At 42.1% G+C, this 19,392-nt stretch overlaps 1 protein-coding gene across 1 annotated transcript; it reads left to right on the top strand.

The window, feature by feature from the left end:
- The first annotated feature begins 1,555 nt into the window (after positions 1–1,555).
- Positions 1,556–17,852, top strand: ipo9 (importin 9). The gene is made up of 24 exons (XM_051414384.1): positions 1,556–1,832; positions 4,007–4,068; positions 4,170–4,256; positions 4,410–4,611; positions 5,341–5,429; positions 5,663–5,749; positions 6,002–6,121; positions 6,347–6,447; positions 6,946–7,004; positions 7,095–7,246; positions 7,369–7,467; positions 8,069–8,175; positions 8,331–8,470; positions 8,826–8,988; positions 9,942–10,168; positions 10,460–10,608; positions 11,482–11,610; positions 11,746–12,021; positions 12,119–12,285; positions 13,542–13,675; positions 13,881–14,000; positions 14,576–14,689; positions 14,775–14,851; positions 16,928–17,852. Exons 1-24 carry the CDS (start codon positions 1,673–1,675, stop codon positions 17,036–17,038), a joined length of 3,132 nt encoding a protein of 1,043 aa, XP_051270344.1. The 5' UTR covers positions 1,556–1,672; the 3' UTR covers positions 17,039–17,852.
- The last annotated feature ends 1,540 nt before the right edge of the window (positions 17,853–19,392 follow it).

Below are 19,392 nucleotides of genomic sequence, written 5' to 3' on the forward strand. Positions count from 1 at the left end.
GTAATGTGATGTAATATGTTTTTTCAAAATCCATCTAAACTATGCAACGATCTTAAGACGAGCTCCCTGAATGAAGACATTTAGCACCCGGAGAAGACTGAAGCTCGTCCTCTGGAAGATTAAAATGTAAGAAACAAGAACGTATTTGCAGCAGACAGCAGAAGATCGTCCATCCAGAGAAACCTTAAATCGTGGAAGTTCAAGAGGACAGAAACAGTTGATGACATGTTTGTCTCACGTTGGTGGAAACCTTGCTGATACCCCACCTGTTTGCTTGTTGGAGCAACAGGATTATGAGGTGAAGCTGGTAATTCCTCGGTTTCAGTAACAGGAGACCCACAGCCACTTCCAGAGTTACAGTCACACCACCATTGTTTCACCTCACATTGGTTTAACGTTACTCTAGAAGTGAGGAGTCTGTCTTAAAGCTCAGGTGAGACTCAACAGACGATGTAGGGAGGTGTCACAGTCTGCTGCAGCTAAAACAAGGTTGCAGGTAGTTAATCTGCACCGCCCACTGTGTCTAGGTGTAACTGGGTAGATATTTCAACCAAAGTGACGAAACTTACTCCCAAAGGGTAAATCAGGACCTAAATGACACAGGTTAGAAAACTGCCTCTGTGCGTCAGGTGGACAAAGGTATGTGGACACCTGAACATTTCATCTATATGTGATATGAGTTTATAACAGCCTCCACTCTTCAGGGGCGGCTTTCCACAAGATTGTGGAGCCTGGCTGTAGGAATTTGTTTGTGTGGGTCAAAAGTGGGATGAGCATTTCTCCAAACTGGTGCCACAAAGTTGGAAGACCACCTTTGTCTAAAAACCCATTATGTGTGGTAGCATTGAGATTTCCCTTAATGGGAACTAAAGGGGCATCCTCCAAACTATGAAAAACATCCCAGAAGTTTGTGAATAGGGGTGTCAAAGTACTTACTAAGTGGTGGCCACAACTGCACCATGCCTGTAAATGTGATCCATAGAGGAGTGCAGCAGCAGATTTTTAACTTGTGGTTTGATGTGGATTTCCAACTTTACCCTGCAACTTCATTTATATACTATATATTTATTCAAAGCCTGAAGACCGCACATTAATGTTTACTTACACACTTACAAACAGTGTGTCTCTTACAGTTACTGCAGGTGAAATATAATGGTATTTATATTTATATACAGGCATGGAAGCAAATAATGGCCATAAATATTTGAATTTTATAGGCAAGCGAATAACTCATTTTGAAATGTAGTCACTATACCTGTTGAGATTCAAACACCACTACATTTATGACTTTGATTTTGAAAACCATATAAATGGATTCAGATGATCTCAATTTGAATTTCAAAAACTGTATTAAACTCAATCATTTGCTTCTATAGTTGATCAGATAAACGCTTCCAGACAGCAGCAGTGTTTAATGTATTATTTTCCCCCGCTCCACAAGAGGGAGCCAGAGTTTTAAAAACAAAAACAGTACCCAAATAAATAAAAAAAAAAACAAAAAAAAACACGTGGGCCGAACCGGACGACAAAGTGCTTCCTCCCGCAAAACCCCGCCTCCACGTTTCCATGCATTGGCGCGCTTCGCCTCTGTGGCTCTCTGCTCCTCCCCGGGTGGTGGTGGTGGTGGTGGTGGACTGACTGTAGCGGGCTGCGGGTGAAAACACAAGCAGGCATGAGTGCGGCGGGTAGTGCTCGGTCCGGTCCGGCCGCCGGCCCCGTCCAGCAGGGACTGAAAGAGGCTCTGATCGAGACGCTGACGGCCATCCTGTCCCCGGTTCAAGAAGTGCGCGCCGCCGCGGAGGAGCAGATCAAAGTGCTGGAAGTGACAGAGGGTGAGTGGTAGCCCCGGTGTCCGACCGTTGGAGGGAGTGAACCCGGGTGTCCTCACTCGTTAACGGCCTCTTCGGAGCCGAGCTCGGGGCCGGGCCGCGGCGGTCTCCCGCTGTGTGTGTGTCTTTGAACCGCCGCTAACTTTCACTGTACTCGCTAAAGCGGAGAAGTAGCTCAACGTTAGCTGCCGGGGAACTGTCGGCTCCCGGTAGCTAACGTTAGGCCATATTCCCCAGAAGTTAGTGGTGATTTAAGTTTGCTTTAAAGCTCCTGGGATTAAAACATGTTCTTCACCCTCGGTTGAACGGGAGGAGGTCGGTTGCTGCCTCAAACAGACGCGATCGCACCAGCTAACTGTCTCAACTGATGCTGTTAGCTTTAGCTACTAAGTTACATTAAGCACATGGAGGGGGGGCTGTTTGTGTAAACCCGGCCCCAGACAGCACGGCAACCGGGCGGACACTGGTGTACCCTCCTGGCTCGGTACTAACGGTACTAACGGACCAGTTAACGGTCAGTTGTCCGTTGTGTGTGTGTGTGTGTGTGTTAACGTTAACTTTTAACACGGTGTCATACTTGTGAAGCTAACGTAGCCACATTCACAGCGCTCCTGCTCTCGAGCGCACTGGAATCAAATAACGTCAGTTGGAAACGGGGGTTAGTGACAGCGACAGACCAACCGTTGTCCCTCAACCGTTAGCTGCCCTGAACAAACTGTCGTGTATTTAAACCGTGTGTGTGTGTGTGTGTGTGTGTGTGTGTGTGTGTGTGTGTACAGATGCCAGTCGGCTTCCAGTTGGTTTCCACCAAAAAAAGTGATGTTACTCCCCAAAACAGGAGTCTTATCGATTTATTACGCGGTCGCTATGGCAACCACCCAATGCCCGTTGACAGATTTTCCCGCGAAGATGTCTCCCTTGGGAATGGTGGGGGGGGGGGGCTTCTCCCCGCGGATCCCGCCTGACAGGCTGCCAGCTTCCTGCATCATCATCATCATCATCATCAGCAGCAGCAGCATCAGGAGACACATGAGAGAGACAGACAGGAGGACAGACAGGGCCAGCTTTGTGTTTCTTGTTTCTGGAGGGCAAAGAAAAAGTAATCCTCAGTCCCCCTGCACACAATAAAGTGCATATTACTCCATATAAAGTACTCTTATTGAACTCATTAGTGCCATTGTTTGACTGTGTACAGTAACGGCACACAATGAGCTCTTTCTTTGCTCCTCTAATCCAAGCGGTGCTGATTGAGTTAAAAAACATAATCCACCAGAAAGACATACGTCCATCTTTTGTTCTGTATAAAGTCAGCGGATGTAGAAGGATACCAGCATAGAGACCCCCCCTTGTGTGTCAGGTTTATTATTATTTAAAAAAAACCTATGGAAGTGTTATGAAGGAGTCTGAAATCACATTAAGGCTTGAATTGTGAATTAAACCAGTTATGCACTCTGACCTCTTGTAGGCAAATACACAGCTGAAGTTACAATATTTGGTCTATTTTCTGTTCAAATTGGCATTAAAATGATCTTTAAATGTCTCAAAGTATAGATGATGGGCGTCACTAGCACCTCGGACATGAACTTGAACTTTTGTGTTTTGGGGGAGTAATAACAACAAACCTTTTGTATTCTGTTTTGATAAAGAACTCAGATGGGACAGACGGATACAGTACCTAGTGGCCGTAGATTATACTCCACCAGACTCCCTATTGTCTGTGCCCCGCGATCCTCGTGCCCCTGGTGAAAGGCTAATTGTGCACACTGTCTGTCGGCTGTGCCGCACCGTCGCAGCGAGGCCGACCCTTTCCGCTGGCCCCTCTCTAAGGCACCCATTTTGCAGGATTGTCAGCACTAACATTGTCTTCTGGCGCCTGATGTCACCCTTAGTAAAACCCAGTGAGAGAGAGCGGGTTCAGAGCTGAGGTTGATGCTGATCCCGAACTGTGTGTTATAATCTCTCTGCATGCCTGTCGGGGCCAGGTTCAAACCAGTGCGCTCTGTTCGCTTTAGAGCTCGTGGGCTACGATGCGTGGGCAAATGGTGTGTTCATTTATTGTAGTACAGGGTTCACAACAACATACTGTACCTCAACATCTGTCAAGCCTACAGCTAAGAGACATGTTTGTGTTTTTTATTAGTAATTAATACATTTTTGTTGATATGTTCATGTTGTAGAGTTTGGCGTCCACCTGGCAGAACTCACAGTTGATCCTCAAGGAGCGCTCGCCATCCGTCAGGTGAGCATCCAATAAAAGAACAACAGATATTTAAAGGGGAGCAAAGGGTCGTATACAGTTATTGTGACATTATTGATCGTGTGTGTTGTCTGTGTTTGCAGTTAGCATCAGTCATCCTGAAGCAGTATGTGGAGACTCACTGGTGCTCCCAGTCAGAGAAGTTCAGGCCTCCTGAAACCACAGATCAGGTGAACCATTCTTCACCTTTTAAATACATGTATTTTGTCTGCTACTGGCAAAACTTCTACCTCTCAAAACTATTCTCGCACACAGTTTTAATTTGACCTCAGAGGGCTTCTTGAGCCGAATGTTGTCAGACTCCTGTTGTTGTGTCCCTCCAGGCGAAAGCCGCCATCCGGGAGCTGCTGCCAAGCGGCCTGCGGGAGGCGATCAGCAAAGTCCGCTCCAGTGTTGCGTATGCCGTGTCGGCCATCGCCCACTGGGACTGGCCTGAGGCCTGGCCGCAGCTGTTCACCCTGCTGATGGAGATGCTGGTCAGCGGGGATGTCAATGCTGTGCACGGGGCCATGAGGGTCCTCACAGGTATGTAATGAGGAAATGCATGAACACACGATGCCAGACACAGTAAACAGGAATTTCAGAATAAGATTTGCAGCAGTGATAGTAGAGCATTCATTAACTCATTTTTTAACATTTTAATATTGAACATGAATAATTTATACATTTTAACTCTTAAGTGCACAGGACAGCACAAGGTTTCAGAGCTCTAACTGTCTCTAGTTCTTTACACACAAGTACACACACATTTATTTCATTAAAGACCCAAATTTAGACTCTTTAAACATAATTTTCCTGCATTCATTCCTGATTTTGTTGTTATAGCACAACACAATATTTTAAGTTTTCCAGTCCAGTATAAATAAAAACTGCACAGCCTATAGACAATGTTAATGTATTTACATCTCTCAATACAGTTAAGTGACCTTTAATTTATACTACATAGAAGAATGATACCAATCACCTCTACACAGGGATTTTAACCTGAAGTATCAGGAGAGAAAACGTGGGATCAGTGCCTCTCTGTCATTACAGTGGGGTCACTTCTGTGTGTTACTGTTGATAAGATACCCCAAACTATCATGTTGTCTACCATTAACCACCTTTTGCATCTTTTCTAAATTCTGACTTCACGAGAAGTTAAAACTTCAGGTAGAAATCATCCCCCTTGTGAAAATAATAACTTTAGGAGAAAAAGTGTGTATTTTAAATGTCTGTTTGTTTATGTAACAACGTGTTGTCTGTTATGTCCAGAGTTTACTCGGGAGGTGACAGATACACAGATGCCGCTGGTGGCTCCAGTCATCTTACCCGAAATGTACAAGATCTTCACCATGGCCGAGGTATTCCTACAACTCTTATACTATATTGAAACCTAAAATGTTTACGCACCTTTTTCCTGCCTAAAAAGGAATAAATTCACTGTATTTTCTAGCATTTTAACTTTTTTCTAGATGCACTGATTTTGTCACATACTGATAGGAAATGTACTATTTTATGTTACTGTTAATATCTGCACTGTGTTTGTCTGATACGACGTTTTGGCCACCTTTTTAATGTTCCTTAAATATTACAGGTGTACAGTATTCGCACCCGATCCAGAGCAGTGGAGATTTTCACCACCTGCGCTAACCTGATCTGTGCTATTGAAGAGCTTGAGAAGGTGAGACGGTCACCACAAAACATACGAGGATTTTCTTTCAGGATTTTTTAATGAAAACTTACATAATGGATTATCTCTTCTGCCGTGGAAAAGTTGAGATAGAGATAATTTTTCAATAAGATACAACAGAGGAAAGACTGTTGTGGGATGTATTTAAATCAGTGTTTGTGAAATTGACCTCATGTTGTCCTGGTTGCTCCAGTAACACTTCTTTATTTCAGTATTTTACAATACTGTGTTTGTGTCTTTTAGGGTGCAGCCAAAGCGCTGATCTTCCCTGTAGTGCAGCAGTTCACAGAAGCATTTGTGCAGGCTCTGCAGATGCCTGATGGACCCTCATCTGATAGCGGTCTCAAGATGGAAGTCCTCAAGGTGTGAGACTGCACAGACCAAAGAGTCAGCGAGTAGTTGCTTAGTGTCTCAACTAATTTTTAGACCTTTAATGATGTCCTTTTTTTAATGTTTTTGAAACTGTATGGTAAAGTTAGTGATATTATATTCATTAACTCAAGAAAAGGGTAGTGATTTTTTTTAAAGATGAACTTGTATAGTATCTGCAATTAAGGGTTTAAATCTGTATTTCTTCTTTTTCATCAGGCAGTGACAGCGTTGGTGAAGAACTTCCCCAAACCCATGGTGTCGTCCATGCAGCAGATATTACCCATTGTGTGGAATACGCTGACTGAAAGTGCAGCTTTATATCCTTTAACTACTGTGTATTGGCTCATTTGTTGCTGGGATAACTACTGCTGTCTGTGGTGTAGACGCATTGATTAGACCCGTGAGTTAAAATCCCTTTTGGGGTGAAAAAAAACATGATATAAGCAGAGATTTTACTTCCTCGTGGGCATTTTGTTGAACACTTGTGAGATTGGTGTTGGTGGCCTTTTTGGTTACAGAACATCCTTTTTAAACCACTAATCCACCTCACTGCAGAAGCTAATGCTGTTACATGGAAGTCACCTCCTTACTCAGCAAGGACAAAACACTTTCATGTTGAGAAAAAGACTTGGAGAGACAGTAAATTCTACTTCTGACATACATTTTGTCTGACTGAAGCAAATAATAAGACTGAAATCTGGACCTTTTTTTAAGCAAGAAGTCCTGTGAGATGAGTACAAACAAGACCTAAAAAGGAATGGAAATTTATTTTATTTTTTTTGCTGATGTTTAGTATTCCTTAATCATATATTCACTTATGTGCGAACAGAAGTCAACTACACAGAGGAAGTGGACGACCCTATAGACTCAGATGGTGAGCTCACATCATCCTAACCACCATCCTTTTTTCCTTTTTTGTTTGTTTGTTTGTTTGTTTCTGATCTTATTGTCCCATTATTTGCAGGTGAGGTTTTGGGTTTCGAGAATCTGGTGTTCAGCATCTTTGAGTTTGTCCACACGCTGCTGGAGAACAACAAGTTCAAGAGCACAGTGAAGAAAGCGCTGCCTGAACTCATCTATTATGTCATCCTCTACATGCAAATCACTGAGGACCAGGTGAGGAATGACCTTTTAACACGATGAATTTGTGCTGGTGTCAGACGAGTAAATGCATCGTGTATAATTATTGTGATTCACTGGTGTTGGGCCTGATGGTGTTTGCCCTCTTGTTTCTTCAGATCAAAGTGTGGACGGCTAACCCCCAGCAGTTTGTAGAGGATGAGGATGATGACACATTCTCCTACTCTGTCAGGATCTCTGCTCAGGACCTGCTGCTGGTGAGATACAAACCTACAATTCTTAACAATTCACAACAAATCTCGTCTAGCACTAAAAGGAAATCTGAGGGTGCTTTTTACACCTAACCTGTTCTGTTCAGTGAAACTCTGAAGTGTTTGCCTGTTTAATTCTGTATGTTTTAGCGCATTTAATTTCCAAGTAAAACGCAAGTTGGTAAAATTAAATCTTTTGCGTTATATTTTGCTCAGTCCTGTCTGCAGAGGATGGGAGGACATTCATGCCTGCTAGACATCTATTTCCACACATAGTCCTCGAAGAAACACGCCTCCTTGCTTTCTTTTTTACTTCTCCTACACATACAGCCTCCGCAAACACTCGAGGCATCTGTCAAACCATGTTGCTCCGGCCCTTGAAAAGGACTGGAAATGGTTGTTTGCTTAAGAACAGAGATTGTCTATGCAGTGTTGAATCATAAGGATGCTGAGCGGTGCTGTCATGTGTAAAACAGGGGTCAGAAATATACATTTATATAGTTTGCAGTCGTTTCATAGCAACTCTGTGCTCATCAGCTCAGTTTGCGGCCTCTGGCCCGCCCTGAGAGTTTTTATAATGACTGTAACCTTTGACCTCTGTTTGCAGGCTGTTGCTGCAGAGTTTCAGAACGAGAGTGCTGCAGCGCTAGCAGCGGCAGCGACCAGACATCTCCAGGAGGCAGAGCAGGCCAAAAACAGTGGCAATGAGCACTGGTGAGGAGAGACTCTACACTAACACTGAAGCTTTGTCGACTCTGAGCCACATTCCTGCAGTAATTGAGGACTGCCATCCTGGTTTTACTGTGTTTGATTTCATCGGTGCAAAAGTCGGAGAAGTAATATCTGTTTTGGGTTTTTTTTAATATCAGGTGGAAGATCCATGAGGCCTGCATGTTGGCCCTTGGCTCTGTTAAAACCATCATCACAGAGAACGTAAAGAACGGCCGTATCCAGTTTGACATGCACGGTTTCCTGGCCAGTGTCATCCTCGCTGACCTCAACTTGGCAGGTGAGTCCTAAACTGATCCTTTTTATAGAAGAGTTTTATAGAAGATCAGTGAACACGGCATGAACAGCACCAAGATGTACCAACTATCTGAAGTGTATCAAGTGATCAATTCCTGTTTAAAATGAAATGGTACTTATCAAGGCACTTACAGGTGTACTATTGTATGAAGAATATTATAATATTGTCTAGTTACTCTGGAATTATTTGAAAGTTCATTAATTCTTCATAAGGAAAACATGAGATTGAAAGAAAATGAAATTATTGAATTATAATGACTACTAAATAAATGCCTCACTGTTGTTTCTCTCTCTGACTTGTCTTCTTGTGTCTCTTGTTTTTGTTTTCTCTCAACCAGCGGCGTCTCCGTTCCTCCTCGGCCGAGCTCTGTGGGCGGCCAGTCGCTTCACAGCAGCCATGTCTCCTGAGCTCATCCAGCAGTTCCTCCAGGCCACCGTCAGCGGCCTCCACGACAGCCAGCCGCCCTCCGTCCGCATCTCGGCGGTCAGGGCTATCTGGGGGTGAGCGAGCTGTGTTTCTAACTGTGCTGCTGCTGAAACACGGAGTGTTATTTTTCTGATCCAACACAACAAGCATGAACAACTGTATCTCGAAGCCAGAAACCACAGCACAGGCTGTAGTCTGGGGAACTATATTAGCTCATCAGCACAGTGGCAGAGTTATACTGATACTAATGTATATTCAATAGACAAATATTATGTTTCCACTGATGTACACATACACAGCTTAAAGCAAAATCCAAGTTTTATGAGAAGATACAACTTTCTTGGTAAATGTGAAGCTAGAGCCATTTAGCTCAGCACAAAGACTGGAAACGGGTGGAAACAGTTAGCCTGGTTCAGTCTAAAGGTAACAAAATCTGCCAACACCTCTAAAGATAATTAACTCTTAACTAACCATGTCTCATTTGTAGTTCTTTGCTGGGTACCGTTTACTCCAGGACGTGACTGTGCACAGCTAAGAACCGGCACATAATTCAGTGTAAAACTACTTCTTGTTTGTTTTTACACTTTGGTTTTGGCACACATTAAACAAACAAGATGCAAGATGCTGTTTCCACTTAATGCTGAGATAAGCTAACCAGCTGCTGGCTACAGCCTTTGCTTTGCAGACAGAGAGCGGTATCAATCTTCTCATCTAATTCTTGGCAAGGAAGGGACAAAGTGTATTAACCGAAATGTTGAACTATTGCTTAAAATAGGAACTGTTGACCTGTTTAATGCTGTTTTTGGCTTTCCATCTAGAGGAGATGTTTGACATGAACTTTTATTCTGTAAACCTCAGTTAGAATGGAAATTTGTTAGGTCTCAAATAGGATTCACCAGAGATATAAAACTTAGGTTTAAAACTTCCAGTAGGAGTTCACTTAATGATCATAAGGATATAAAATCGTTGGGGTAATACTGTCTGGTCATACTACTTCTATTAAACTCGTATCGGTGTCATTCTCCAGGTATTGTGATCAGCTGAAGCTGTCGGAGAGCACACACGTCCTTCAGCCCTTCCTCCCCAGCATCCTCGAGGGTCTGGTCCAACTGGCCGCTCAGTTCAGCTCAGAGGTGCTCACCCTCGTCATGGAGACTCTGTGCATCGTCTGCACCGTAGACCCGGCCTTCACCACCAGTGCCGAGAACAAGATCTGCCCCCTCACCATTGCTATTTTCCTTAAATATAACAATGGTACTGATATAGCTCCTCTAACCACACCCTCAGACTGTCACGCTACATTCACACTGTTTCTTTCTTTTATGCTTTCTCTCTTAATTTGTAATTTGTCTTTTAAAGGTTAAATAGAGGACCCAAGATTTGGGACTTTAAATTTTCCAACTTGTCTCTAATTCTTTGACATGGATAAGCTGGAATCAGTGAGGAAAACAAAGTTTTGGGACATTGAAATGTTAAGTTAAGAGACACGTAGATATGATTTGTCTCTTATCTTTTCTCAGGCCCTGTCTCCTCTGTTCTCCTCAGACCCTGTGGTGGCGTCCCTGGCTCAGGACATCTTTAAGGAACTGGCACAGATCGAAGGCTGCCAGGGCCCCATGCAGATGCGCCTCATCCCCACGCTGGTCAGCATCATGCAGGCTCCCCCCGACAAGATTCCCTCCGGACTCTGTGCTGTAAGTAGACAGTGGCACAAAAAGACACACGGACGTATAGAAAGCCGCACCTTTCAGAGGCAATATTTCCCATCGAAAGCTTTTTATAAAGGTGGTTGAACAAATGAAAGAAGAATGCTGTGTTTGCACGATCCAACAAATACGCCAACCAGTGGAAAACTTGGACTGCATTTAAACAGGAATATTAGAGGTATATTCATTTTCATAGCCATGTAAACAGCTTAATAGGAAAATTGTCTTTATCAGAATAAAACTCCAATATTTTGTGCATGTAAACATCACAACAATATATCTCTACCTACTGGCAAGATTGCCATGAAAGTTGATATAAACTGTAATATTAGCCCCCACTAAATGTCTTCACCAGTTCTTCACTCCTCATCTAAGCATAATTTACAGACAGTTAGTTCAATTTAGTTTTTAGACCCAACAATTCCCCTTCCCACAGTAGCGTCGGCATGTCCTCCATCTGGTCAGTTTATTTCAGAAGTTCTGCATTTTACAGTCACTGTAGTGAGTTTAATATACTGGACACTAGGTGTTGTTGAAAGGAAAAAATTCCAAATTCACTCAAATTAATTTGCTCATGCTGTATGTATCTATTGTTAGAAGTAATCTGGTTAAATTATTTCACTCAGCAACCAGATGAGCAATCAGCCGTCACCCATTTCCTAATGTCCTCCTCACCCAGCGTTTCACTCTAATCCTGTAAATGAATGACTCTGCAATTTCAATTTGTCTACATATGACAGAATAAAAATGTTGCAGGACCAAGCCGATACAATCATTTTTGCATTTTGATGTCATTGTTTTTTGTTTTTTGAGTTTTGTGACAGAATCTTACCACTTTTCTTCACTTTGTCCGTACCACAGACGTCTATAGACATCCTGACCACAGTCGTCCGAAACACCAAACCCCCTCTCTCAGAGATGCTGGTGTGCCAGGCCTTCCCTGTGGTCGCACAGTGCACCTTACGCACTGATGACAACACGATAATGCAGGTAAACCAAAAACAATATAAAGAAATATCACATTGGTGCTGTATTGATGTGATGTACTACTGCTGGCCTCTTCAATAGTCTTAAAACCACTCTCCTGTTACTTCTACTCATTCTTCACTTCCCTCCCCTCTCCAGAACGGCGGCGAGTGTCTGCGCGCGTATGTCTCCGTCGCCCTCGAGCAGGTCGCTCAGTGGAGGGACGAGCAGGGGAAGAGCGGCCTCTGGTACGTTATGCAGGTGGTCAACCAGCTGCTGGACCCCCGGACCTCTGAGTTCACAGCTGCCTTCGTGGGCAGGTTGGTGTCCACCCTGATCTCTCGGGCAGGAACCGAGCTCGGGGAACAGCTGGACCAGATCCTCCGAGCGATTCTGAGCAAGATGCAGCAAGCCGAGACTCTGAGTGTCATGCAGGTATGGGGCCAGAGCATCAAACCCGTTCTTGATGTGTTTGATAACCCTGTGCTGCGGTTACCTTCACTACGTCCACCTCCTCTTCTTCTGTCCACAGTCTCTGATCATGGTGTTTGCTCACCTGGTTCACTCCCAGCTGGAGCCTCTGTTGGAGTTCTTGTGCAGTCTGCCCGGCCCAACGGGGAAACCTGCCCTGGAGTTCGTCATGACGGAGTGGATGAGCAGGCAGCATCTCTTCTACGGACAGTACGAGGGTAAAGTCAGGTCAGACAACATTTTCATTCATCATTTATATCTACAAGTAATAATTTTTTTACAACATTTTAAAGCAACACTATGTAAGATTTGGTATTTGTTGCAATACCACTGATGTAAAAATAAACAGCTCTACAGGTGCATTTCTTATCAGTATATCACTTATGACCAAAACCTGGCCAATGGCCAACCTTGCTAACACAGCCAACATCAAGCCAGCTTATGTTGCTTACTAGTCCAACAACAGAAGGCCAGCTTGCCTTCTCGCTAATGATTAAAAGCCAGTCCCAGATTAACGCTCATCCAGCAACTTCCTGCTCAGGAAACTCTGTAAATCACCAAGAGTTGAGGCGGAGTAGCCAGAGGACATTAAAGGGAAAACCACAAAACATTTTCTCCATAAAATATTACCTGTTCTGACCCGGAGCCAGAAGTCACAGAGGCACCATTCACCTTATTACAAGTCAGTGTAGCATTAAAGATTTTGAAGCTGTTATTTTAATCCAGAGAAGTTACATAATGGGGCCTTGAGATATAAACTGTAAATCAGTAGCTTGCTATCTCAACCGAGCTACAAATGCTAACTTGAACCACCAATAAGGAAAAGAAAGCAACAGCGTCTGCAGTTTGGACCCATGTTCAATGTTGCCACCTGTAGGCAAAGAAAGCAAAAGCTGTGGAAATTTTAGAAACTTTTTCCTGTGAATCACACCCACTTCATGCAGTGATTGGTCAGCTGTGTGTAAGTAGGGTTTGAGCTTCTCTCCAGCTCTTCTTTCATTCTTTACACAACAATTTCTGTCACTTTTGTCCAAATAAATATGAGTGCAGCACTATAAATACCCTCCAGGAGAGACTGAAAATGTGCACCATTATCCTGAAATTTAAACAATTAACCCCCGTCTTTATCATGGCCAGTTTTATTACCCCGCTATCAGGAGCTATAAACTAAAATACTAAATAAACGTTTTCCTTCTGACGTTGTACAAACAAGTTATTTTTTTAGCATAATTCATTATTCAGCCCATCTAACTCTGCAATACATGATACTGACGCCTGGTTTGGGGTACTTGGCATCAGTGTTACGTTTGTTGTTTTTTAGTTTAATCTTTCACATTTAATGACTGAAATAATGAATTTCTGCTTCCAGTATAACTCATATGAAAACAGAGTTGTGCTTATGGCGAGAAATGGCTCAGTTCCCGGGTTTGTCATAAAAAAAACTTTCCTTTTCTCTTTTCTCCACCCTCGCCTACCTCCTGCAGCACGGTGGCTCTCTGCAAGCTGCTGCAGCACGGTCTCAACACTGACGACAAACGTCTCCAGGACATTGTGGTGAAGGGAGAGGAGATCTACAGTCCTGAAGACGGCATCCGCACACGCTCCAAATCTGCAAAGAGTAAGGGCTCCTTACTGACCTAATGACAGTTTAATCTGTAAATGTAGGACCATAAATACCTAATAGATATAGCTGTCTGCATTTTCTTTATTTTTAACAAGGCTGCTTAGGTTGCAACAATCACATTGCTTCCATACAGGAGATATTAGGAGACGTACTGCTGGACTTTGTGTTAACACTGAGCTCCGTGTCTTTTCCTCCACAGACCCAGAGCGATGGACCAACATTCCTTTGCTAGTGAAGATCTTTAAATTGATCATAAACGAGCTGTCGACAGTAGTGGAGGCGAACGCCAGCAGGGCGAACGCAGCAGACTGGACCCAAGGTGAATACAAATAATACAAATGCTTCTGTTTGGCTGTTTTTGATAGGGCAAGTGGGTTTTTTAGGTACATGAACACTATTGAGGGATTCAAACTTTCTGCTGTGTGACCTTGTTGTTGTAATTGGGAGGAAACAATAAGTCAGCATAAATGTAAACCTCTGTTCTGCTTTCTTATTCTTTCTATTTGGTGGAACTCTCAACCAAATCTTAAAGATTTTAACTTGCTATTTAGTTTGGACACAGTTTTAAGTAATTTCCCCCTGGGATTATTAAAGTATTTCTGATCTGATTTCTGATTGTGATTATCCTTTGGCAGTTTATCACCAAGTTCTCAAGGTCAAACACCATCAACTGCACTGGTTTCAATAAACCTTTGAGAACCATTATTGCGTCTTACAATATATCCACACTGAAGATGAAGATATGCTTTGTTAATCCTCAGTGGGGAACTATAGAGGTGCAGGTGTGGCGACCTACTGCCCTTGACTTGTTGAAAGGTTGCAGAGTTGTTTACTTCCCTTGCCTGTAAGCTAAAGAACAGGACAGCAGACATCACCAGCTGTTGTTTGTCTCAGATTCCACCGGTATGTGGGAGGACAATGAGGCGGAAGAGGGGGAAGATGATGATGAGGAAGATGAAGGGCTTGCAGGCCAGCTGCTTTCTGATCTCATCGCCTCGAATAAATACGGTACTAGTGTCTCAGCTTTTCCCTTTAGTTTGTCTTCTATTCTGCACGCTTCTCACTTACACTGTTAACCGTTTCTGTCCTGCAGATGACGATTATTACGAGGATGATGAGGAGGATGATCCAGATGCCTTGAAAGACCCCATATATCTGATTGACCTGCAGGTAACTCTAAACTTGTGGTTTCATGTGTCTCATTTCAGATATTTGTATTAGGCAGGTAGCAATGGGGTGGGGAGGGTCGGTCCTTCAGCAGGAAGATCTAAAGATTTGTCCGTAGGAAAGCGTGTGATGGTGAAAATCTTCTATCAGTATATGTTTAATTTTATTTTGTGACATCAAAATGTATTGTGATGGTCAGTTTACAGGAAAATTAACAGTTTCTAGATAAAGTAAGTACATGTGAATATCCTGACAAATTGAGGTACTTAATCACCTAGAAGCATTGCCCACTATTAATTTAATGTGACTATTATTTCATTGACTTACTGTTAATCTGCCAGTCTAGTATAGATAGTTATAAAATAACTAAATCTTACCTGACAGCGATCCCTGAGACCACATCTTATCAAATACAGGTCTGCACCTTGAAATCAATTTGGGGAGCCTTTAAGACCAAAAACCTTTTGAGAACTGCTGCACTACTACACCCAGAGATATTATAAAACCATGCTAGTCAGTATCTTTGGACACTGAATATAATATACACGTTTGCTGGCCAAAGAATATAAAGACTTTTAGTCTGTCATGTGCATAAAAACGCATTTAAATCTTATTTTTTGCAAACATAGTAAATTATAAGGGATGTAAAATCAAGTATGTGCCCCTCTTTAGAGAAACTTTAAATCTCTACATTGCTTGTGGTGTTGTTGAACATCTGATATCTATGTAGTCACTATAAATGGTTTCCAGTAAGAACTGACCCTTCAAAATGATCCAGATCCAGCCATCATCGCCAGTTTTAAGAGAGTGTTCTCTGTCCTGGAGTATCAAATCCAGGGCTCGAAATTAAATGTTGTATTATAATGTATAATAAAATATAAATATATATAGATATAGTATAGTTTCATAACTTTGTTTCAGTCTCACTCTCATCACAAGTTACTGTTTGCTGTTTATTTCTAACTGTTGGATCAATAAATGCAACACTGCAAACTTGTTTTGAAACTTGAAATTTACAATAAACGTTATAATTATTTATCACAAACTCCCTACAGGCACATTGTGTATTTGTAGTAAAAAAATATACAAAAGAAGAGAGAAGATCAAACAAGCCACTTAAATATTTACAAGCTCAAAATAGCTATTTACACAGAAGCTATAGGAGCACCTTTACCACAGATCCAGAACGAGAAGGTCAAACACGTCCCACAATCCACCTGACAGCTTCTCGTCATTGTCAACACGTAGCCTGGGGCCAAATCACCATTTTAATCGAGTTGTGTTCTACTAAATGCAGCAAGAAACCTATTTTTAGGAGTAAGCACAAACATGTTTTGCAAGTAAGCACGTTTTTGGACGGTCAGAAACGGATTCTTCAACTAAGCAGAGACACAATCTTTGTCAGCAGATAGAACAGAAAAGTCCACACACCAATTTATCTCCTGCTGTCTCCTGGCCACACATCAGGCTGATATCTGCAGATACTGTAACGGCCGTTTACTACCTGAGAGGAAGAGACGGAAACAACTTTGTTTAAAATGTTGATATTTTAGGCACCATACAAAAATTCTGATTACTCATATAAACGCTTTAGATTAATTGTCTAAAATCTACAAGAGGTTTTTAATTGCGCCTAGATCCCCTCCCTCTTTTGTGGACGGTGGTCTCCTACCTGTTTTATTTACACACTTTAGTAAATCTGAACTAGGACGGCACGATACGATAAAAAAAAAAACAGTCGATTGTGTTGACAAATATGATTCACGATTAGTGGGATTGATTCACTGAAACAAAAACTATTAAGACTTTTTCAGGCCAGGGTGTCTCTGCAGCACTACAGTACTTCATCATGACACTGTTTTGTCGCACATTTTACCTTTTTTTTTTTTTTTTTTTTATTAAAAACTCTTTAAATATGCAATAATGTATGTAATGTAATATAATGTATGAATTGTACCGCCCTAATCTGAGGCTGAATGTGCACTAGCTCCAGGCTCTCTCTCCCTGTGCTCTGGTCGACCTAATCAGTGATCAGTCTATCAATAATTAACCTGTTCTGTATCACCTGTCTTTTCCCAGGCTTACCTGACAGACTTCCTGACGCAGTTCGCCCAGCAGCCATGTTACAGCATGTTCTCAGGACACCTCAACAACACCGAGAGACAAACCCTGCAGTCTATAGGCCTCTAGCCCCGCCGTCTGCCGCTCCAACACATCTTCTTCCACTTAAAATGCCCTCTCTTCTATTGCCCCCCACCCAACCCCCCATCACTCCTGCTCTCATGATGAATTTACAACATAGTAAAGAAAAGGGAGGAAAGAAACGTGGGCTGATGGGCCGGGCAGAGGAAAAAAGGGGGACAGGGGTTAAAAGAGATGGACCATGCACTTACCCGTAACTCCCGTTTCTACATACTTGTGATGGGATGAAGGACTTTGCAGATGTTACTCTGAGGAAGATGAAGAGGTGAGAGGACTGCCTCGGGGTCTGTTCTTGAAGAAGGTCAGAGGACTCACCGTTTTTAGAGTTAATTTCAGACTGGACGAGAGGATGAATTTAAAAAAAGAAAAAGGTTGAGTCTTCGCAGTGGGACAGGTGAACCGTGAAAAATATGAACAGATGACTTTGCCGTGTCCGAGTTGTAACTTAGCCCGTTATTTTTGTGTTTCTTGTGTAAACAGAGTAAAAATGCGACATGGGAAAACACTTGCAAGAGACTTTACATTGATTGAAGGAAAAAGTTTCAAACTAAAATAAAACTTCCCGATGTTTGGAGAGGGAGAGAAACGTTTTGGCGGCCTTACGTTCCTGAAACCGCCGCTCGTTTTCTGACAGGAAATGAAAAGCTCTTCGACCGGCTGTCATGTCTCAGGGTACGGTGGGTATTCGGGAATTCACACTGTTGCCATGGTGATTCACAGCCTTGTCCTTGTACCCACTGAGATTTGGGATGGAAAAAAATTTCTAAATAAAAGTCCTGGAGGGACAACATTTCCAGATTGATTTCTAGATTCCTCTGTTGTCTCCCTGAGCTGGGAATAATACACACTGGTCTTTAATCACATTTTTATTAATAAAATCTGACATTTAAAACTGAATACACAATATTTCCACTGGGGGAAACTGTCGCTCGTCACGCTGCTTCAGACTGGCATCTTGCTGCACTGCGTACCTTCATTTTTTTTTTTTTTTAACCTTTTTTAAGGAAAATTAAGACGTTAAAGGTGTCTTGGTTTACAGATCTGCACTTATTATAAATTCATTGTACAATATAAGTTGGTTTCATTACATTTTTATCAGTAACCTACAAATGTTACAGCTCAAATAGAATAATTTGACAGAAATAAACAATCAATCTTAACTTAGAGAAAGAAATGGAGTGAGATGTGTGCAATTTTTAGTGTAAAGCCACATAAACTGCATTTAATTCAGTCAATTATGATTTAATTCTAATGTTTAACTTGGTTTTTAAGTCCCATTATTTAGCATGTATAAACAGTATACGAGCATTTAATAAATATAATACACTATAATGAAGTTGTAAGCAGATAAAAGTGTTTATTAAATGTTTATATACTGCTTATAAATGCTAAAGGGGACTTGAAGTGTTGAATAATTCATCAGAATAGAATAAATTGAGATACTTCTGTTTTAAACTACATTATTTACTGATATTATTATTTACTGTGTAATGCAACTTACACCGATATACCCAAAACGAATTGTAAGCCAAAGCAAAACCTCATCCGTCTTGATCTGATAGAAAATTCAAAAGGATTAAAACCAGCAGGTTAAAGTCCCCGAACACCCACACAGGTGTTTTCACTTATTCTGTGTAATTAGACGTCAGATCAGGTTGAAGTTGGAGGAGCTGTGGCCTCTTCCACAGGAGAGATACTTGGACCCGTGGGGTCAGCACAGGTGTAAATGATGAAATAAATGATGGCTGAAATCCACTCAGGGTCCTGGTTTGTGCATGCGGCCTCACTGGGACGCTTCAATACAACAGAGACAGAAAAATATAAATTGTAACGCCTGTGCTTCTCTAAATATGACGGATAAAAATGTGATAAAGGTGCAACAAGTCTGCACATGCTCACACAGTAATCAGGCAAAAGTGTTTATTTGTGCTTTACCTCCTGATAGTAGTTTTTGATTGTACAGTTTTCCATTTTTAGAAGCAGGTTGCCTCTGACATCCAGCAGACTGCAGATTTTCCACAAGGGGGAGCTGTTAGCTGTTAGCTCTTCTTTGCATTCATCATTGATCTTAAACACAGAGATGAACTGATTTCTGCACCAGCCTCACATTGCCTGCAACCCTCACTGAAAGTTTGCTTGTGTGTATGTTTTTTTTTTTTTTACAGTCTAACCACTAAAACTTGTGCCCATGATGCCCCAACTATAACTATACAGCACATTTATTTTTAATTTTTAACCTGAAACAAATTGTTTGTTTGTTCTCCTCGATAATATATAAAGAAATGCCTTCACTCTCTCTCTGCTCTCTGTGTAACATCGTGAGGAGGAGTTGTCTTTATCAG

Source organism: Dicentrarchus labrax, unplaced genomic scaffold (assembly GCF_905237075.1).
Source record: "Dicentrarchus labrax unplaced genomic scaffold, dlabrax2021, whole genome shotgun sequence".
Classification (NCBI taxonomy): Eukaryota; Metazoa; Chordata; class Actinopteri; family Moronidae; genus Dicentrarchus; species Dicentrarchus labrax.

Excerpts from the sequence above, each read along its gene's own strand:
- ipo9 (XM_051414384.1), top strand. The coding sequence starts at position 1,673 with ATGAGTGCGGCGGGTAGTGCTCGGTCCGGTCCGGCCGCCGGCCCCGTC. Across the intron at positions 4,069-4,169 it reads GAGCGCTCGCCATCCGTCAG|TTAGCATCAGTCATCCTGAA; the intron begins GTGAGCATCCAA and ends CTGTGTTTGCAG. Across the intron at positions 12,286-13,541 it reads CAGTACGAGGGTAAAGTCAG|CACGGTGGCTCTCTGCAAGC; the intron begins GTCAGACAACAT and ends TACCTCCTGCAG.